At 46.4% G+C, this 23099-nt stretch overlaps 1 protein-coding gene across 1 annotated transcript; it reads left to right on the top strand.

The window, feature by feature from the left end:
• Nucleotides 1-2127: 2127 nt before the first annotated feature.
• Nucleotides 2128-2658, top strand: LOC136779747 (uncharacterized). The gene has a single exon (XM_066737509.1). The coding sequence runs from the start codon at nucleotides 2128-2130 to the stop codon at nucleotides 2656-2658; it is 531 nt and encodes a 176-aa protein (XP_066593606.1).
• The last annotated feature ends 20441 nt before the right edge of the window (nucleotides 2659-23099 follow it).

Raw genomic sequence — 23099 nt, 5'->3', positions numbered from 1 at the left:
TTTAAAAGCGCCGCTCTTAAATGTGGTTGCGCTCGATCCCGCGTGGCGGCGCTGTGCCCCGCGCACAGCTGCCGCGATCGCCTGGTCGAGCGGAGCCTTAGGCACAGACACACCACTTTTACCCGTCATCCAGACAGGACGCTATTTGGAAGATCCAAGGAAGGCTTCGATCAGGTTTAAATATCCATGTAAGTGGACCCCGAAACTGGATTTGATGTACTAAGAAGGAAGGAAGGAGGGTAGACAGGAAATCGGGAAAACTGTCAGGAGGTCCACATGGGAACTTCAACTCCATTCCACTATTCCTAACCTAAAGATTGATACTGCTGTGCATGCCAGGCTTGAAATTTGTTACACTGTTTATTGCATGAATGTAAGCGTTGAGGGCCGATATTAGGACTCAACGTTTAATTATTAATATTCCTTTGCGACTAACTTGGTGGCTCCAGGCTTGGTGGGGTGTAGCAGGTCTACGTAGGGAGTACTATTGAATCCAACTTCAATTACAGGAGACAAATACAGAGTTTTTTTCCTTTGCACTCATATAGTCTAGTATTTCCAATAAGGAAAGTAAGCTATTATTGAAATGAGTTGGATTATGGATTCCATAGCCTGTACGATGAGAGGAATTAGGCTTTAATGCCAAATATATATATATATATATGTCGGAGATGATAGGTTGAGAAGTGATTGGTTGGGGGAATATAGTGGGAGGTAGTTGGGCTATGGTGGAGATAGCAGTAATATGTTGAGAAGAACGCGAGTGAGCGTTAGGTTCAACGAGATGTAAACAAATCGGAGTTAGTAATGTAAAGTGGGATAGTAAATAAACAAGACCTGGAAGGGAGGGTGGAAATATGATGCAGAGTAAATTAAGTGACAGTTTCACGGTGGGAACCGGAAAAGACGGATGTATTCGGGCGGTGGTTAGAAAAATTTAAGTGTTCTCCGATATACAGGGTGTAACGAAACGACCGCCTTTTCTCGTAACTGGAGGTTCGTGATGACAACTCGAGTACTTGTGTAAAATTTCGTTCGAATCGGTCAAGGAGTTTAAAAGTTATTTCCATTTAAAAATCACTCTTTTTCGGTCCTTTTCGAACGATTTTAACTACACAATGGAAAGTGGAGAAAGTGAAAAAACAATTGATGAATACCCTGCTAGAATGTAAAAATTATCGATCGCGCGCACGATAATTAATTTGCTATTTATTTCTATAATCTGACTATTAGATTTTAGAAATAAACAGCAAAATCCTTTTCAATACAATTTCAATTCAATTCAGTACAAGTATCATTGACTGAATTAATGGAAAGAGCGAGAGGACGCAATGAAAAGGAAAATAGCAGAAGCTAAGATGTCGTGCGAGTGCACTAATAATTTAATAAGCAATGCATAAGGTCATGCTCTCTCTACTAACGAAGCTAAAGAGAATGATTTAAAATCAATGCATTGATGATAAAAAAAATTAAACTTACCTATTTCACGTTCTCCAAGTTCCTTTACATCGAAGTTTTTGAAAATGCTTCAGACTGGCACCTCGATGATTTGCACAAAGCACTACCACTGATTTTGTCTTCAATCACTCGAGAATTTAAAGAAATAAGTATTAACCTATGTTTTCTCACAACACTGGTTAATTTGACACTTTTGAACTGTTTGAAGTAGGCTGAAGAGAGAGACACAGAGAGAAAGAATAATCAATAATTATTTTCGACCACTCTTTATCAGCCTTCTTCACTTTGCTAACTGCTCTTCTCTCTACCCCGCTACAACTATTTCATCGTAGAAGCGTGTGTGTGCGTACAAAGATAAATGTTTTAAATGATATTTTCCGTTTTATCGATTTTTTACTTGTAAAATTTTAAACATTAAACATTTGAAAGCGCAGTCCACCGTTTACTTAGCAATGATTTAAAATTTTGCCGGAGTTCGATCAAACAGTCTGGTAGAGGGGAATTACATACATGAACTACATACGCTAATTTATTTGGATACTAAGTATTTTTTAGTTGTAATAGTACCAATTCTAGTATCATCGTTGCCTAGTTACTAAATAATGTCAGTCGCATTAAAGAGCTCGACGAGATTAGGCGATAATAATAATGAGTTACACACCCCGCGAAATGGCAGATATCGTGGAAGTTTATTATTGTAGTGGAGCAAACAGAGCAGCAGCAGTGAGAAATTATGCAGAACGCTACCCAGAAAGACGGCATCCTGACAGCAAAGTAATCGCACGATTAATTCAGCGATTTAAAGACACGGGATCATGCCTCGTCGCTAATGAAGGTGGAAGACCGAGGACAACACGCACTTCAAGAAGGGAAGAAGAAATATTAGAAATATTCGAAGAGCATCCTGAAAAAAGTACGCGTAGCGTAGCAAGACAGCTTGGTGTAGATCACATGTCTGTACACCGAGTATTGAAGGAAGATTCGCAACATCCGTACAAGATTTGCCGCGTACAAGAGTTGCGGCCTACGGATTATGCAAAACGAGTTACGTTTTGCCAGTGGCTACTCGAAAGGGAGAGTCAAGAGCCAGGATTCAGCAGAAGAATTCTATTCTCAGATGAGAGCAAATTCGACCATGAAGGAGTCTTCAATACCAGGAACAATCATTGTTGGAGCAGAGTGAATCCCTATGCAACATAACCTAGGGCATTCCAGAGAAAATGGAGCATAAATTTATGGGGAGGAATTATAGGGAAATATGTGGTGTGACGTGGGCTTTCCTTTCCCCGTCTCAAAAACTGGACTAACGCGAGTGGCTGTAATTGAGGCCCCAAGGGTGGACAGGCTTACCGAGTGTTCGGGGGGGGGGGAATCTTATCGTGCAGCTCGTTCTTCCTTCGCCCCGAGAATAGCCCCTCCAATCATCAGGGAAGTCGATCCATTTTTAAGTGATAGTATGTTTGATGATTGAGTGCAAGGAGCGATTATGAGGATGTGAGACGGGATGGCAGGGATTTGTTTTATTATACAGTTTAGAAAGGTAGGAGACGTCAGGCAGGAAGCAGCACAGGAGTTGGCGGCGGATCGTCGGGCAGAGAAAGAGAGAGAGAATACCCACTCCGACGTGAAACACCTTCTCCGAGCTGGAGGAAACTAACCGGAAAATACGACCAGAACCACAAACATCCGCTACCCGGTTAGACAGAGCGATAGGCGGATAAGATGCCGCCGAGGACTCCGACCGGCCAATCAATAGGCCATCTTATTATATGAAATTGTCATATAAGCGACCAATGTTAACAAAAACTATCAACAAGGAGGGATGGACGTAGCGAAGGAGTGGGGAATGTAAGGAGAAGATGACCTGAGACCGATCAAGTGAAGAATAGCTCTCTTATGCGTGGATCCGTGGAACGAGTAGGATCGTTCCTTGATTAGTCAGTCCAGCGGAGCGAAGAGTGGTGAATCGGAGCTATGGAGAAGACCATGGAAGAAGGAAGTTAATTCGTGGGCTCTGGATCGAGGAGGACCCCGGGAGAGAGATGGAATCGTCGGGAGGCATGGAGAGAAACCTGGACGGGGTCGTTCCAGAAAGCGGCGAGAGGAGGTGACCAGGAGGACCTGCAAGAAGCTGCTTCTAGAATCGAAAAGGGACAGGTTAGAGGTTAGCATCTTTCCATAACCCTCTGTGTGTGGATAGTTTAGTAGGGAGGATCGTCCCAGGAAGGGGGAGGTGTGCTGAGGAGATTCCGGAGAAGAATTCCCCACGCGTCCCAGTTTTCCCCGGAGATGTTTTTCCCGGTGAGTGGTAATCTCTCCCGGTGTTCTATCCCGGGTGTATTGACTGGTGGGTGGGAGACCGCGAGAGGGTGGAGAGGTCCCCTCTTCGCGAGGTCCGGGATTAACCCAGAACATCACTCCCTAGGAATTCACCTACCGAAGGGCAACGTCTAGAAAGGAGAACTCCTGTAGAGAGTGGATGGATCCCCTAACCTAACGGAGAGTAGAGGGACCGTCGGTTGGTCCGTAGAATTATCCACTAGCCGGGTACGCCGATCCCTGTCCCTGAGTGGGTGTTATCCGATCGGGTGAGGGAGGTACACCGGACCTGCGACGTTGCCTAATAAAGGAGCTGTTCGAGGTGCCGGGGATCCTGTCGCGAACCCTCACGCCGAGTATCACCCTCCGGAGGGGCCTCCTCAGCGAGCGCGGCTGGAGAGGATGGGCCGAGAGCCTCCCCATGGGGTTCGAGGTATCCAGGCTCGGAGAGAACGCCTCCTTCTGGACTTGGCAATAATATTTGGGATCATCTATTCCCCGTCATCGGGAGAAACTAGAATTACACACAGAGTGGTGCGGGCGAATATCCTGCCCGAGTCGAGTCCCCGTAGTTCCGTCTCGCATGCCTAGAATGAATGTGTGTGTAGTATGCGGATGCCTTGTGTAACGGCAGTCTTGTGGATGAATGTAAATTGAGAACATAGTAACGCGGGAGGAAAATAAATGCAACATTTCTTCCCGATTGAATTCTTATTGTTTTAATTATGGAACCCTGTCTCCTCACCCGAAACATACATTTCTAATCCTTACCCTCCCCCTCTACCATCTTATACATCTAGCTAGCCTGGGGAATGGAAAGTCGACATGTCGCTGAATTCCCGATGCTACGGTTCCGACAACGAACCTGGCGCCCAACTACTATGTACTATAGTAAATTTATCAATTGTCCCCTTACCGGGTGATATTCATAGCGTCAAATCTAGAGTCATGCTTTTGGTACGACTATGTGTGGAGATAGGAGTCTCGCGACACACATGGATTCGTTATAAAATTTGGCGCCCAACGTGGGGCCCGAATAGAGTGTAGGTTTCAGTAAGGTGAGGCATAATAAGATCCATTGTTACTATGCTGCGAAAGTATTGAGAGTGAACGAGTATGAAAGTTTTTGTGTTGTTCGTGTTTACGTGCGTATTTACGTTTAGGTTAAGTAGTTTTAAGTGAGCCTAGTAATAGGCTATACAAAAACCGAAATGAGACGACAGCGAACAACATCAATACGCTGAAAAACAAACGTTCCCCAATTCTGGGAGATGGGCTAAAGGAAAGATCGAAGGGCTATAGGACTACCAATGTTTTGATTTTTGTTGTCCTTCCGAGAATTATAATCCGGTGACAACAACAATCCGCGAGGCAACTGAGCGGTAGCCGGCTACCGTTTGTTGACATCGTCCGATTTGCCTATTGGTCCACTACCCCCACCTCCTGGGTAAGACGCGATCGGCCAGGTCATTCGGCAGTAAACCTCCGACGAGACGTTGTGTGAAGATTGATTGAATCATCGCGACCGAGAGAACAAGTGCAAAATCCATTGAATTGGGCATCCGTGACAGGGACTTAGGCTCAAACTGATATATAATCAGGAGACTGGACCAGGAGAGGAGACCCAAAGGAGGCAATTGATATTGTTCAACGGGGAAAATCCTCGGGAGTACCGAGACAAGTCGGGAAACAGACCGAGAGAAGGCAGCGGGAGCAGCTAAACCTCAGCTGTAAGTAATATTTTCCATAAAAGAAAAGTAGAATCATCGTACAGGAAACTAATAAAAATTAGCGATATCCTCCACGCGTGCGCGAGTGTATAAATATCGTGATCAAATAAGTGCTGACGGTAGCCCATTTAGTTTCCGGACAGTTGAGCGAATTGGAATTAGTAAAGAAAGAAAATCGCGAAAGTGTACGATATCATATAAGGAAGAAACCCCGACAACTTCGGGAGTAGTATTTCAGAATAGTTAGGTTATTCTCCGTATAGAGTCACATATAAGTTCCGTGGATAGGTCGGACGGGTGACTCGTTTCCCCGGTAGTGTTCTCGGGCAGATTTTTCCCCTATTTCCCCTGGGTGAGAGTGTCCACTATTTCCTCACTTAGGTGCAATTCCCCAGGTGAGAGACGGTGTGTCCATCCTGATTGGGAGAGTCCGAGGGCGATTGACAAGATTTCGGGCGTCGTCAACGGGTGAATATTCCCCGAAGACATAAATTCCCCGATAGATAAAATACAGTAATTTTCCCCTGATTGAGAGGGTGTATAGTGGATTTGGGTAAAGTTAACGGGAGAATATTCCCCGAGAGAATTAATTCCCCAGTAATTAGGAAAATAAGTTAAACGATCTCCAGTAGAGTGAAACCACGGGAACTACTATGAGTGACCCTCCGATTAACAATCCAGGGCCCCGCGATAATGATGAGATTGATCCGTTGGCGTGGGTAAACACCCTTAATACGGAGGAACTTAGGGCCCAATTGGCCACCTTGGGACAGCCAACCAGTGGCGTACTGCCAACTTTGCGCAAGCGGCTATATGGGTATCTAAGTAAGCAGGACCGTGGCGCGTCTAGGGGTGCGCGGGAGTCTTCGGTCCCGGAGGGGGTCGAGAGCGCGGACGCGGCGGTCCCCGGCCCATCGGGAGTTTTACAGGATCCATTGGCCGAGCGGGAGGAGTTCAGCGAGCCATGGGTCATTTCCCCCGAGATTGTGGGCGGAAACAGAGAGTTGGCGGCGTCGGGGTCTGAACGGCCTTCGAGGATTGGCGATTCCGCGGAAGCCTCGATGACTGAGTCGCGAAGGGATTGTGTTAGGATTTCACGGTTGGAGGTCCAACTAGCCGACTTAATGAATCGATTGGCCGAGTGTTTTCCTTCGGGAGTGCGGGCCACGGAGGGAGGGCTGCCTGTCGCGGATCGCGAGCGGGGGGTGGCACGGGAATCGCTAGAGGGAGAAATTCCGAGCCATTTGTTCCCCGCACGGGAGATTCCCGGCAGGAGTTCTGGAGACGAACCTTTGCTCCCAGAGAGCAGCAGGTTGATCCCTGAGCGGGTGGTAGTAAGTTCGAGTTCCCCGGACACGTCGGGCGCGAGATACCCTTTCATCTCCTTTGTGCCCGCGACACAGATCACGAACCCAATATGCGTTACGGCGGGTTCGACCCAGACGGCAGTAAGGGAGACCGTTAATTACCCGAATCCCCGTTGTGCCACGGGAAGTTTGCAAGATAGTCGGGAAAATGAATATGATTCCCATCCCCGAGAAACCAACCGACTGGGGGACCCGCCGAACCCGACGAGGACCAATAGAACGATCGGCTCTATAGATCCATATTTGGCTTATTCAACGCATTCCGTACCACCGCCGACAGTGTATGGAACGACGGGTTACTCACGCGACAATCTTGCCAACCAAGTGTCTGCCATTTGCTCCATGTTCAGTCGGTTACGGATTAGCTTTTCGGGAAAATCCGGGGAAGACCCCGAAGCTTTCCTCCTGCGCTTGGTGGATGTCCGCGTGCCATTGAACATAGCGGATTCAATGATGCTAGACTATGTTCGTTACGCACTAACGGGCATCGCGTTGCAGTGGTATCGAGGGTTGCGTCCGCGTTGGGGTAACTGGCTCGCGTTCGAGAGTGCCTTCCGCTTGCGTTTTGGCGGGCCTAACGCACAATTTAATTTGCGTCAGGATATCGCGAAACGCACACAAGGGGAGGGAGAGTCCGTCGCGGATTATTTTGTGTGTATGCGGAATTTACTGGATCGATTAAACCCCCCCTGGCCGGAACGAGAGTGGGTATGGACCGCATATAAGAATTTACTCCCGAGATTGCAGCCCGCGATAGACATTGACGCTATTGGATCATTTGACGCCCTCGAGATGAGAGCCTGTCGTATTGAGGAGGCCATGAGGGCTGCCCTGACGTATGTCGCGCCGCCCCCCCCCCCGATCGAGTGTTATATCCGGAATTGGCGTGTCCACCGAACGCTCGGACCACTCGTGCCCCTAGAAGAACCACAGCTATGATGGGAGAAATGCTGGACTTGGGTACTGAGGTCGTCCCCCTCGCGGGTGAATCCGAGGATGGCGTGAACCTAGTCCAGATTTCAAATGAGCGACTCGCGACGACGACCTCGTCTACCGAACGACGACCATTGCGGTGCTGGAATTGCGCGCAAGCCGGACATTCGTGGAGAAACTGTCCAGCGACTACCCGGAGAATTTTTTGTTACCGATGTGGAAAAGACGGAGTCGTAAGCGTCCAGTGTGAATGTCAGTCGGGAAACGCGAACAAAGGTCAATGAACATGCCTTTGACCTACGAAGGTATTGGGTCCGATGAAATCATATCTCCCTCAATCGATTCGATATTCCAGATTGGGAGTCGTGGTCCCCTATTATACTTGGCGGTATTAATTGAAGATGTTCCTTTACCGGTTTTGGTGGATAGTGGGGCCACGAACACCTACATCGGGACACGCGGAGTGGAGATGTTGGCGAGTTTGGAGTTGTCGATTCTATCGGGATCGGAAAGCGTAGTGGTGACAACCGATGGTACACGAATCGAAATAAATGAGGAAATTATACTCCCCATGACGTTGGGCTGGACTAGTCAGGAGGTCAGGACTAAGTTCTTTCCTCAATTGGCGGTCCCCTGTATACTAGGGCTAGATGCGTTGCGCGCGTTTGGAATCGTGGTAGATTTCGCGAAATGTTGTTGGTGGTTTGATTCCCAACCAGGGCAGATTTTCCCCTTCAATAGTGAAGAAGGTAAAAAGGTCTCCGAATCCCCAGAGGTAGAGTTCTGGGAGAATCGGGTGCAAGCTCTCTTCACCATCGAATCCTCTGACGAAGTTCCCCAAGAGTGGGAGGCGGAGATGGTTCCCGCAGGCGATCCCCGCGCACCGGGAGAAATAGTTTTCCCCGCAAGACTGACGGGAGGATTGCGACTCCCCGGAAACGGGGGAAAATGCTCGGAAGTAAATCTGGGACTTAGTGAATTGGGACCCGCGGAGGAAAGGATTTTAGAAACCTTTCTAGAGAACGAACGACCGAAACTGTTGGCGGCCCCCGGTCTTACAACTCTCACATCCCATCGGATCGACGTCGGGGAAGCCATCGCCATTAAACAAAGATACTATCCTGTATCTCCAGTAGTGCAACAGGCCATTTACAAAGAAGTCGATCGGCTATTGGTAGAGGGAATAATCGAGCCATCGGGTAGCGAGTGGTCCTCACCTATCGTCATGGTGCGTAAGGCAGATGGATCGTATAGGTTCTGCTTGGATTTCCGCCGAGTCAACGCTGTGTCACGGAAGGACGCGTACCCTTTACCATACATGCAATGTATTCTCGACAAACTCCGTTCCGCTCGTTTTATTTCAGCCATAGATCTTAGCCAGGCATACTTCCAAATACCGATGGAAGAATCAAGTCGTGAGATTACGGCGTTCACGGTGCCCGGTCGAGGATTGTTCCATTTTCTCCGCATGCCGTTCGGTCTGACGGGTGCTCCGGCCACTTTCCAGCGTTTATTGGATAAGTTGATTGGCCCCGAAATGGAGCCACACGCCTTCGCGTATTTGGACGATATCATCGTGGTTACCGAGACCTTTGCCGAACACCTTCACTGGTTAAAACTCGTATTCGATCGTGTCGCAGGAGCAGGATTACGAATTAACCCTGATAAGAGCGAGTTTTGCAAGGCTCAAGTGCGTTACTTAGGTTTCCTAGTTGACAGACATGGCTTAAGGATGGATCCCGAAAAGATCACTCCTATCTTAGAATATCCGCCCCCGCGTAACTTGAAACAAGTGAGAAGGTTTATGGGGATGGCCTCGTGGTACCGACGATTTATACCCAACTTCGCTTCGAAGAGTGCACCTATTAACCGGCTCTTGAAAAAGAATCAAGTATGGGTTTGGGGGGAGGAACAAGAAGATGCGTTTAGAGATCTGTGTCATCATCTGGTCACCGCTCCTACATTGGCATGTCCCAGATTCGAACTACCCTTCACCCTACAAACGGACGCAAGCACCATCGGGTTAGGGTCTGTTTTGGCACAGACGTTGGAGGGTCACGAACACGTCATCGCGTATGCGAGCCGATCCTTGAATGATGCCGAGCGTAACTATACGACCACGGAGTTGGAGTGTCTGGCGGTGATTTGGTCAATTAAAAAGTTCCGGGCGTATCTGGAGGGTACCAAATTCACTGTTATAACGGATCATAGTAGCCTCCGTTGGCTACATAATCTCAAAAATCCTACGGGTCGTCTAGCGCGATGGGCCCTGGAATTGTTAGAGTATGATTTTGAGATAGTCCACCGAAAGGGTGCGATGCATCACGTGCCAGACGCTCTGTCTCGCATGTTTGAGGAGGATGAAGGAACTCTATCGAAGGGAGTCTCCCAAATAACAGGGGCGATGTTTACCATGGGAATAGAGGAAGGTAAGGAGGTGAGTTCGGAAGAAGATTTTGAGGACGTTAACGATGAGTGGTACACCAAGAAATGTTCGGATGTCTCGAAGGAACCCGAGAAATATAGGGATTGGCGAATCGTTCAGGGGCGTCTTATTGTCTATCGTCCGAATGGAGAGTGCGAACCAGATTTACGCGATCTAAATGCTTGGAAACTGGTCATCCCCCTACGATGGCAGACTCGGGTGTTGACTGAGTGTCATAGCGAGCCTCAAGCCGGTCACCTGGGGATTGAGAAAACCTATAGGCGGGTAGGACTGCGGTACTTTTGGCCTCGCATGTATAAGAGCGTGCATGATTATGTCTCGAAGTGTGACATTTGCCAGAGGACGAAGGTCGAGACCAAGGCCCCGGTGGGAATGATGGGTCGTAGAATCGTAGAGAGACCCTGGGAGTGTGTTGCCGCCGATATAATGGGACCTTTTCCTCCTAGCCGACAGGGTTTTGTTTACGTCGCGGTGTTCCAGGATTACTTCACAAAGTGGGTGGAGTTATGCGCGCTACGTAAAGCCACTGGTCCTAAGATTAGTGAGTCGTTCCGCGATTTGATTCTGTTAAGATGGGGAGCTCCTAGGGTGCTACTAACTGATAACGGGACCGAATTTCTGAACCGTGTTATCGACGGTTTATGTAAAGACTATCACATATATCATGCCACCACACCCCCTTATCATCCACAAGCGAACCCGGTTGAGCGAGTCAACCGCGTAGTAAAAACAATGATAGTGGCTTTCCTTAGTGAAAATCAGCGGGAGTGGGACGCGCATCTGACGGATTTCCGCTTCGCGTATAATACCGCTCGACATTCCACCTTGGGGATGAGCCCGGCCTTTTTGAATCTGGGACGAGAGTTGTCCCCAATCGAGTGCTTCCACCTACAACAGGGTGTGATGATCCCCACGGATAGCGAGAATTCATGGAGCGAACGCATGAACAAGTTGCGCGCGATACAAGAATGGGTCGTTCAGAAATTAGACCAAGCTTATACGAAACAGTCTCGGAACTATAATAGGGGGCGACGTAACCTTAGTTATCAAGTGGGCGACTTGGTTTTATCCCGAGCTCACTGTTTGTCGTCCGGTGTTCGGAATTTTTCGGCCAAGCTATCACCCAAGTATAAAGGACCCTATCGGGTGCGTCGAGTCATTTCCCCGGTTGTGTACGAGTTGGAGGATGTCGCTACGGACAAACATTTCAAAACCCATGTATCCTATATGAAAGCCTATTTTCCAGCTCAAGGGTCCCCGAACCTAATACCACGGGAGGAGGATTAATTTCCGGGAAGAAAATAATTCTGCCGGGCTGGTATCCCCACACTGGGTGAGTGGAGGCTACTTCCACGGATCCGAACGGGTTAGCCTTTCCCCAATACGGGCTGGTCGAACTCGATCCCTGGTTTTCAGGAAAATCCCACTCCTTGGGGAGAAGAAACCTAAAGAACGATAATACCAAAACACGACCAGCTACCCGGGAATTCAGAGCCCAGTGAAGACTAATTTATAATGTCTAGGAACGAAAATTTCGGCATTCCGCCGGACGAGAATCCCGAGGTACCCTTGAGGCGACCTAGAACAAGGCCAGAGACCAAAACTTCGGCTGGTCCCAACGACTTTGAATTCGTGGACCTCACCGAGGGAGACAGCGAACCGGAAACCATCCGCCGGGAAGTGAACGTCAGCAGTGACGAGGAGGTCGATCTCGACGGAGAGCCACCAGACCCGCATGGTACCGATCCAAGTCGTCCCCTCTGGCCATTTATTGGAAAGATTGAGAAGTGGTGTCGCCGCTACCCAAGCCTGAAGGAGCGGATCACCGACAGCCTAACCAGGCTCCTACGAGAGGATCCAAATACGGTCCGGAATTATTGTCACCCAACCTCGATACGAGTAGGTCAGGTGGATCAATATACGCAGACCGATTCTGTCAAAATAATAACAGATCGACCCGGCCCGAACGAAAAGGGGGTGCAAACCGAAAAAGAAGAAGAAGAACAGGCGAAATCCTCCACGCAAGAGTCCGGGGTGCAGGTGGATATACTAACTGGGTCTTACGAGGAAGTGGGAATGGGTAAATACCCCAATCCGGGCCGTGGTAAACCCCCTCAACCCACGCCAGAGGGAGAGAGCAGCCCTAGTATGGGACCCGGATCGGAAAAGGGGGAGGCCACCTCCGACGAGTCACTCGTAGCAAGAGATTCGACCCGTCAACCCTCCACTAGTCGAACTCCAGGAACTCAACCGGGAGGAGCGGAGCAGGAGCTCCCGAGTCCACCCGCACTGGCGACAGTAACCAAAAGAAACTTGCTAGAAGGTGCGTAGTACTATAAAAGTGCCCGCCAATTTACCCGGAGAGAAGGGGATGGGGACGCAGTGGTCGAGAGACGCATCCATTATTACCAAGTGGGAGGAACCGGAGGGATCCCACCCATCAGGATTGTCACCCGGGGCAGGCCCCGTTGTTTCCTTTGTTTGGCCCGCGGGCATACATTTATGAATTGCCCTACGGCGGCTGCACGTCGTTAGTTTAGGTTAATATGTAATGGTCAATCCCCGAATCGGGTGGAAAGCGTTATAGTAACTATAATACTTCCCCTGAAGTGTAAAGGGTGTTTATTAGTTAATTCAATAAAAAAAAAAAAAAAAAAAAAAAAAAAAAAAAAAAATGTTATGAAATTCTATCTGTCCCCTCTCCATGGGAAGTCCTATGTATTTCCAGAGGTTTCCAGCTTGGGTGGCGGTAATAACTGGTATAGAGTTTTAAGTATCCCCGCCTCGGGTAGAGAACCTATGTAGAGAAAGTATACGAACCTCCCCTAAGGAGGGAAGCACGGTTCGGGAGTTCATCTTTGGCGAGAAGAGTAGTCCCCTTCTGAGGGAAGAATATTCATAACGTGGATAATATTTTCACGACCCACTCAATGAAAGTAGAACAACGTCCGTGTAACTGGTATAGTTTTAAGTATCCCCGCCTTGGGTAGCGAATCTATGTAGAGAAAGTATACGAACCTCCCCTAAGGAGGGAAGCACGGTCCGGGAGTTCATCTTCGGCGTGGAGATGAGTCCCCTGAAGAGGGAGGATTTTATCCCACCAAACCGGGACCAAAACTCATTACTCTGCGGGCGGAGAGTCTACGATAGGGTCCAGGGTATGTTCAGGGTACCCTGGGTGAGGGAAGGGGGAGTTGTGACGTGGGCTTTCCTTTCCCCGTCTCAAAAACTGGACTAACGCGAGTGGCTGTAATTGAGGCCCCAAGGGTGGACAGGCTTACCGAGTGTTCGGGGGGGGGGGGAATCTTATCGTGCAGCTCGTTCTTCCTTCGCCCCGAGAATAGCCCCTCCAATCATCAGGGAAGTCGATCCATTTTTAAGTGATAGTATGTTTGATGATTGAGTGCAAGGAGCGATTATGAGGATGTGAGACGGGATGGCAGGGATTTGTTTTATTATACAGTTTAGAAAGGTAGGAGACGTCAGGCAGGAAGCAGCACAGGAGTTGGCGGCGGATCGTCGGGCAGAGAAAGAGAGAGAGAATACCCACTCCGACGTGAAACACCTTCTCCGAGCGGGAGGAAACTAACCGGAAAATACGACCAGAACCACAAACATCCGCTACCCGGTTAGACAGAGCGATAGGCGGATAAGATGCCGCCGAGGACTCCGACCGGCCAATCAATAGGCCATCTTATTATATGAAATTGTCATATAAGCGACCAATGTTAACAAAAACTATCAACAAGGAGGGATGGACGTAGCGAAGGAGTGGGGAATGTAAGGAGAAGATGACCTGAGACCGATCAAGTGAAGAATAGCTCTCTTATGCGTGGATCCGTGGAACGAGTAGGATCGTTCCTTGATTAGTCAGTCCAGCGGAGCGAAGAGTGGTGAATCGGAGCTATGGAGAAGACCATGGAAGAAGGAAGTTAATTCGTGGGCTCTGGATCGAGGAGGACCCCGGGAGAGAGATGGAATCGTCGGGAGGCATGGAGAGAAACCTGGACGGGGTCGTTCCAGAAAGCGGCGAGAGGAGGTGACCAGGAGGACCTGCAAGAAGCTGCTTCTAGAATCGAAAAGGGACAGGTTAGAGGTTAGCATCTTTCCATAACCCTCTGTGTGTGGATAGTTTAGTAGGGAGGATCGTCCCAGGAAGGGGGAGGTGTGCTGAGGAGATTCCGGAGAAGAATTCCCCACGCGTCCCAGTTTTCCCCGGAGATGTTTTTCCCGGTGAGTGGTAATCTCTCCCGGTGTTCTATCCCGGGTGTATTGACTGGTGGGTGGGAGACCGCGAGAGGGTGGAGAGGTCCCCTCTCCGCGAGGTCCGGGATTAACCCAGAACATCACTCCCTAGGAATTCACCTACCGAAGGGCAACGTCTAGAAAGGAGAACTCCTGTAGAGAGTGGATGGATCCCCTAACCTAACGGAGAGTAGAGGGACCGTCGGTTGGTCCGTAGAATTATCCACTAGCCGGGTACGCCGATCCCTGTCCCTGAGTGGGTGTTATCCGATCGGGTGAGGGAGGTACACCGGACCTGCGACGTTGCCTAATAAAGGAGCTGTTCGAGGTGCCGGGGATCCTGTCGCGAACCCTCACGCCGAGTATCACCCTCCGGAGGGGCCTCCTCAGCGAGCGCGGCTGGAGAGGATGGGCCGAGAGCCTCCCCATGGGGTTCGAGGTATCCAGGCTCGGAGAGAACGCCTCCTTCTGGACTTGGCAATAATATTTGGGATCATCTATTCCCCGTCATCGGGAGAAACTAGAATTACACACAGAGTGGTGCGGGCGAATATCCTGCCCGAGTCGAGTCCCCGTAGTTCCGTCTCGCATGCCTAGAATGAATGTGTGTGTAGTATGCGGATGCCTTGTGTAACGGCAGTCTTGTGGATGAATGTAAATTGAGAACATAGTAACGCGGGAGGAAAATAAATGCAACATTTCTTCCCGATTGAATTCTTATTGTTTTAATTATGGAACCCTGTCTCCTCACCCGAAACATACATTTCTAATCCTTACCCTCCCCCTCTACCATCTTATACATCTAGCTAGCCTGGGGAATGGAAAGTCGACATGTCGCTGGATTCCCGATGCTACGGTTCCGACAACGAACCTGGCGCCCAACTACTATGTACTATAGTAAATTTATCAATTGTCCCCTTACCGGGTGATATTCATAGCGTCAAATCTAGAGTCATGCTTTTGGTACGACTATGTGTGGAGATAGGAGTCTCGCGACACACATGGATTCGTTATAGTGGTAAGATAATAAATTTCACGGATATTATTTTGTTTTCAAACAAGTTACTAATAATGTATCTATTTTTACAGATAGGTCCTGTTGTAATTCCCGATCAGTTGACTGGGGTAATTTATGATAATTTCCTCAGGAATGAGTTACCAGAGATTTTAGAAGAGATGCCATTGGAAATTAGAAGAGGCATGTGGTTTCAGCAAGATGGAGCTGGACCACATTATCACAGAGTTGTGAGAGCAACCCTTCACGACATCTTTCCACGCAGATGGATTGGACGACGAGGACCTGTGGAGTGGCCCCCAAGATCACCGGATCTAAATCCGCTTGATTTCTTCTTGTGGGGCTACTTGAAGAATTCCGTCTACACAGGCGGCATAGTTGATGACCAGGACGATTTGGCGGCACGCTTGGACATAGCCCTCGCAGAAATTTCTGAGGAAATGCTGGACTCCATGCAGTCCAACTTATTAAGAAGAGCGAGGCTATGTATTCAAGTAAATGGTCAAAATTTCGAGCATTTGCTGTATGTATTCGTTAAATTTATGCTATTTTAACATTTGTATTCATTTACTTTTATAAATAACTATAAAACTTTTTACAGCTGACATTTACTTGAAGACATGGCCCGCTTTTTTTGATAAGTTGGCCATGGAATCCACAGCTTCTTCGGAATTACCAAGCAGGGCTACATTCAAGCGGATTGCCAATCATCCAAGTCATCAACAAAGTCGTCGTAGAGGAAATTCTGCAAATAGCCTCACAAGAAGAAATCAAGCAGATCAAGATCTGGTGATTGTGGGGGCCACTCCATAAGTCCAGTCACCCAATTCATCTGCGTGGAAAGTCGTGAAGGGTTGCTCTCATGACTCTGATAATGTGGTCCAGTTTCATCTTTCTGAAACCACGTGCCTCTTCTGATGTCCAATGGCACCTCTCTAAAATCTCTGGGAGCTCATTCTTGAGGAATTTATGATAAATTTCTCTAGCCAACCGATCGGACTGTTAAAGTCCTCTCCACAAATTTAAGCTAAACCGTTTCTGGAATGCCCTAGGTTGTGTTGCATAGGGATTCACTCTGCTCCAACAATGATTGTTCCTGGTATTGAAGACTCCTTCATGGTCGAATTTGCTCTCATCTGAGAATAGAATTCTTCTGCTGAATCCTGGCTCTTGACTCTCCCTTTCGAGTAGCCACTGGCAAAACGTAACTCGTTTTGCATAATCCGTAGGCCGCAACTCTTGTACGCGGCAAATCTTGTACGGATGTTGCGAATCTTCCTTCAATACTCGGTGTACAGACATGTGATCTACACCAAGCTGTCTTGCTACGCTACGCGTACTTTTTTCAGGATGCTCTTCGAATATTTCTAATATTTCTTCTTCCCTTCTTGAAGTGCGTGTTGTCCTCGGTCTTCCACCTTCATTAGCGACGAGGCATGATCCCGTGTCTTTAAATCGCTGAATTAATCGTGCGATTACTTTGTCGTTAAACGTCGTAGCTTTGCGTAGCGTTTCGTATAATTTCTCACACCTGCTGCTTAATTTGTCCCACTATAATAATAAACTGCCACGATATCTGCCAAATATGTATTTTATTTTATGAATGTTTTTTAACTTATTGTATTTTATAAATCGTTGTATTTTTTAAATAAACATTTAAATTTAATGGTAAAATCTTCTTTTCATTTCAGAAAAAGCCGAAAATAAAACATAAAAATTTTCCAAGTTGAAAATCGTTTCAAGGAGATATCTGCCAAATATGTATTTTATTTTATGAATGTTTTTTAACTTATTGTATTTTATAAATCGATGTATTTTTTAAATAAACATTTAAATTTAATGGTAAAATCTTCTTTTCATTTCAGAAAAAGCCGAAAGTAAAACATAAAAATTTTCCAAGTTGAAAATCGTTTCAAGGAGAATTATTGCTTTAACATTTATCTTTGTACGCACACACACGCTTCTACGATGAAATAGTTGTAGCGGGGTACAGAGAAGAGCAGTTAGCAAAGTGAAGAAGGCTGATAAAGAGTGGTCGAAAATAATTATTGATTATTCTTTCTCTCTGTGTCTCTCTCTTCAGCCTACTTCAAACAGTTCAAAAGTGTCAAATTAACCAGTGTTGTGAGAAAACATAGGTTAATACTTATTTCTTTAAATTCTCGAGTGATTGAAGCCAAAATCAGTGGTAGTGCTTTGTGAAAATCATCGAGGAGCCAGTCTGAAGCATTTTCAAACACTTCGATGTAAAGGAACTTGGAGAACGTGAAATGGGTAAGTTTAATTTTTTTTTATCATCAAAGCATTGATTTTAAATCATTCTCTTTAGCTTCGTTAGTAGAAAGAGAATGACCTTTTGCATTGCTTATTAAATTATTAGTGCACTCGCACGACATCTTAGCTTCTGCTATTTTCCTTTTCATTGCGTCCTCTCGCTCTTTCCATCAATTCAGTCAATGATACTTGTACTGAATTGAATTGAAATTGTATTGAAAAGGATTTTGCTGTTTATTTCTAAAATCTAATAGTCAGATTATAGAAATAAATAGCAAATTTATTATCGTGCGCGCGATCGATAATTTTTACATTCTAGCAGGGTATTCATCAATTGTTTTTTCACTTTCTCCACTTTCCATTGTGTAGTTAAAATCGTTCGAAAAGGACCGAAAAAGGGTGATTTTTAAATGGAAATAACTTTTAAACCCCTTGACCGATTCGAACGAAATTTTACACAAGTACTCCAGTTGTCATCACGAACCTCCAGTTACGAGAAAAGGCGGTCGTTTCGTTACACCCTGTATATATATACTTTTATTTTTCTTCCTTACTTGTATACTTGCACATAGTTTGATTTCAATCACTTGCTTCCTGACTAGGTGTTGAAATTATATTATAGTGAACATAAGGTTAATAAATTTGGTGCATAAGCACATTGAAAAAGGAGATTCAGAGACTCCGTTCGACAACCCTAGTCATGTAATTTTCTTAGTGATGATTTAGATATTGATGGACCGGGCTACGCCTTACTTGACCTGGTGTTACCTTTTTGCTTGTGCCTTATAATTCCTACAGGGATAGTGCAGCAAGTAATTAGGTTCATGGAGGGCTAGCGTTGGATAAGCTAAAAATGGGTCTTTTATCTAGTTGGAATTGTTCATGCCTTGACTGAGAGTCATATGATTGATCCATCTCCTTAGTGTTATCTAATATTTACTCTCTTATTTCTTATTTATATATAGAGATTTTCTTGTAAATAATTATAACCATATTGATCTTGTCTTTAGAAGTTAACAGTAGATTTGGGGAGAAATCCCATGTACAACTGTATAATTATCTTAACTTTATACTTGTGAATTGATAGACAGAGCAGTTATAGAATATAATCCTTATTTTGATTTTTATTAATGTGTGCTGGTAATTTTCCTAGAGAATCCACTTTAATTTCACAGCATGCCACGTCCTTGAAAAGTCTCAAGCCGGCAAGCTTTAGACTGGCTCATACATAAGGTCCATGAGCCTGGCGCTCTTTATAAGTAAAGTCTATGTGCCTTTGCAATGATTTCTTATTAAAATTGTGTCTTCCCCACAATAGCAGGAATTCATGCCGCAATTGTTAGAAAAAATATTATTCATATTGTGTCTAAGTGAGAGAAAAAACAAAAAAAAACAGAAGGTTGTGAGTAGTGTGGCTGTAAGGATTCTATAACCGGGCGGCGAGGAGGTCGGGGTTCCGCGGGGGGAGGGGAGGTAGGGGAAATGCCCTCACTCCTTAGCGGAGGGGGAAGGGGGGATTTCCCCCAACTCCAGGGTGGTGGGGGAAAATTAATCACGTGACACCCCGGTGGTGGGGGAAAATGAAGCACGTCACCCCCCTGGTGGTGGAGGAAAATTAAGCATGTGACATCCCTGGTGGAGGGGGAAAATTTTAAGCACGTGACACCCCTGGTGGAGGGGGAAAATTTTAAGCACGTGACTGCCCTGGAGGAGGGGAAAATTAATCACGTGACACCCATGGTGGTGAGGAAAATTGAGCACGTGACAGCCTCTCGATCCCCCCACCCAAACGTCCCAGCCCTCTACGCGAGAGATATAAGAAAGAGAGAGAACACATTTTAAAATGAATTTTTTTTTATTTATGAAAGGAATTGAGGGAACTGTTAATTATATAAATACACTTTATTATTTAAAATACATATTTTTCACAATCTTCATTTTTTTTTAATATTACTTTTTGTTTTTCAAACAATCTGCAGCGAGATAGCTGGGCTCTGCGTGTTGTTATTCTCGTTGCTGCTAATCGTACCATTTTGATTTGTTCTTCCATCTAGAATCAAAATGGTCCACTTCGCCTCGTCGAAGTAAGGTCTACCTCAGGCTCCATTTGCGCAGCTTGTGTTCCCGTGACGAAAGTCTCCGATTGCGTAGCCAATATTTCTCACCTCAAACATAATTGAAATCTTGTTGTTACTTTTCTTTTTCACATAGTAATAGCTCTATTTTTTTTTTAACAAAGCAAGTATACTTACAATAATCACAACGCGATTTTTAGGGTTCCGCCGCCTCTTCATCTCCTTCCTCTCGTTCGTTATCTTTCTCTTCTTCCTCCATTTGTTCTTCCATTTCATTCGTTATATACATAAGTTACTCAACTAAAGCGGCAAAATCTAGATCATCCTCAATGTCTTGCACCACCTCCGCATTCTCCCACAAATCGTTGTCTTGCTTCTTCGGTATATCACACAACATTGTTCTTTTCACTACCGTTGCTAGCGTTAAAATGATCTCAAGATTTTTCGTCACTAGTGGCTCAGATGCAAAACGATCTTCCAATGAAATATGAACTGGCCGATTACGCACGTATTTTTTAGTTAATCTGATGCCTTTCTTTCCTCTTTATCAATACATATTAGTCTTCTCTTAATCAAAACGTATTAGCTTTCTTTCCGAGAAGTGGAACGCAGTTAAAGACAATGTCAATAGAGACCTACCAGTATCCTCGTATATTTTTTTGTGTACCTCTTGTTACGTACTGGGTAGTCGTGGCAGCCTATCGGTCGAGTTTCGGCTGACTTGACACTAGAGTCTGGGTCAGTAGAAACGCCAACTGAGCTTTGCGACTCACAGTACAGTACACTAAAGTAATACACTCCGAGCGGTAAGAATGTAATGAGTTGGCAAGATTCGGGGTGAATCATAATATGTATAAACATACGTTGGAACAGCAAGTTTGACACAAAAATTTGTATTTTCAGGTATTACAATTATACTTACAGTAAACGCTAATTATGCTGAATCAGCATTCGCAGGATTATTTACTATTTGTCACAACTATTGGAGAGACTAGACTCTCCTATGGTTGTGGATTTCTCGCACTTAATTAATTATGATCAGTTCGTAGTAGTTGTGTTTGTCTTCCAGAACGGTACGTGTTAGGCACGACTGAAAGATGTACACTCGCGACAATTTCTACACGACTTGTTTCGGATTGAATTATACTAGACTTAACTACCAGTACACGGCGACTGGGCAAGAGATTTGTTAGAATACGGTGGAGTACTCTGCTCCCGTGGAACGAACACTAGAGTTACGACCTTGGAACGCGGATGATGCGGCAGCGGCTAAGCTTGCACAGAATAACACTCAACTTGAGGGTCGCAGAACTCGCATATATGTAGGAGGCTTAATAGGTCATGTGTCGTCAGTAGCGCCATGATCTTTCGACACATGACAACCAAAAAGTCTCCACATCCACGGCCGACGCCCAAGGTTTGACGCATTTCCGGAAAAAAAGTCCGGGTGTCACCAATGTGCAGTACTACCGGTATTGCACACGGACGAGTGCGGTCTACTTTGGTTCGGCGAGGTGGCTGAACCCTACGTTACACTTCCCCCTTAGATGAAACATTGTCCTGTAGAGGTCAATGTTTCTAGGATGAGAAGTATGGGTCAAGCCAACTGCCGACAATTTCTAGAGGAATTTGATGCTTATTAACTAAAGGGTAGCGAGTCCCGTGGCATCGTTATTGGTTCCAGGTACGGCATACTCTGCACCTGGCGAATAGGTTGTTGAAATGGCATGCTCTCGGCTGCTATCGTTGGAGTGCTTTGAACTCTGATAGAGGTGGTTGACGTCGGGCTGGCACGCGCAGGTGTCAGATTTCGTTTGAACCACAGGGCCGCAGCAATTAATATAATGAGTATAAAAAGAGATCCGCGCGCGCGCGCGCGGATGAAGCATATGAGATGATAAATGCTCTAAGGGTGGTAGAATCTTGTCTCTGCAGGTCCTTTGCTTCTCGGGCTATGTCCTTGAGGGCTACGCTGTTTTTGGATAGATTCTAGTCCTCCAATGGTTTACTCTTAATAGGCTGTATTTTTATTAATTTCTGTAGAGCTGGTATGTGACCTTCGGGTAGAAGTTCAGGGAGAGGCATCGGCTCTAGGGCTTCGAAGTGAGTAACATCGGACACCATCAGGGTTTGCAGCAATCGTAGCTGGGTAGATGTAGTGTCCGCGAAGCATCCTGCTTCTAATTGGATAATTCCATCTCCAAGGATGGTTTCAGTTCCCCTTACGTTTCCTTGGCAGATGAAGGTGATTTGTTCCGGTTTTGGGAGAGAGTATAACCAGGTTCGGGGTTGAACCAAAGGGGTCCAGAAGGGACCGGTGAAAGAGGCAACACTGATGTCGCAACCAGTCCATTGGGTAGTGTCATGGTGCTGGAGGATGGATAACTCGCATTCCTGGTTATACGCGATCTTATGAAGAGGTGCTCCAGGAGCACAGTAGTATGTTTTCAGGTGATGGAGGCAATGGGATAGAGACTCGGAAGGGATGGGGGTGTAGAAGCGTTGGGAAAAAGAGACTGCTAGATAGGGATGGACAGGTTGAATAAAGGTGGTGATAGTTTGGTTATCGGGACGATTATGGTGGGTTGGGTAAGGATAGGTTTTATACAGATGGTATTCTTCCTTGTTGAGTAGAGGGATTTCGATCACGACCACCAATTGTCCTTTGTAATGATTAACGTGTAGGTGAGAGAGTTCATGGATGTCCTCCATCAGTAGTTCCCCTTCGTCAAAAGGCAAGGAAAATCCGGTCCTGAGGGTGGCTTCCTGCAAAGCCTGTTGTAACCGGGTAGGTGTAAGTATCAAGGGGTGCAAAATTCCACGACGAGCGGAGAGAACAGCATCCACAAGGAATAGAATGCTGGTCCTGTATTGATGGGCGTACATTTCCATTTGTCGGATGTAATCTCGATGTACCCTCGCGTGTTTTTCTTGTTCAAGGGCGTCATCGGTGAGAGCGATAGCGTCAGCCAAGGCCTTGGTTTGTTCTTGAAGCTCTTGGGTATGGTTATTTAGGCTAGTGATAGAAAGGTGCAAGGCGGAGAATTCCGACTGTACCACATGCGTCTGTTTTTCCAACAAATGGGCGGTGTGTTCTTCCTTTTTCTTGTAGCTTTAATATTTCGCTGGTGTAGTATTCGCCATCTTCTTCGGTCAAGGTACCAAAAAGGGTTTTAGAGAGTCCTCCTACGAATCCTAGTGGAGCGCTTCTACGGTTCCGATTATGGTCCGTAGGAT

The sequence above is a fragment of the Prorops nasuta genome, unplaced genomic scaffold (genome assembly GCF_024137725.1).
Source record: "Prorops nasuta isolate Cenicafe-Biocafe unplaced genomic scaffold, Cenicafe_Pnas_1.2 PNAS00017, whole genome shotgun sequence".
NCBI lineage: Eukaryota > Metazoa > Arthropoda > Insecta > Hymenoptera > Bethylidae > Prorops > Prorops nasuta.
This window is presented reverse-complemented; position numbering and strand designations above follow the sequence as displayed.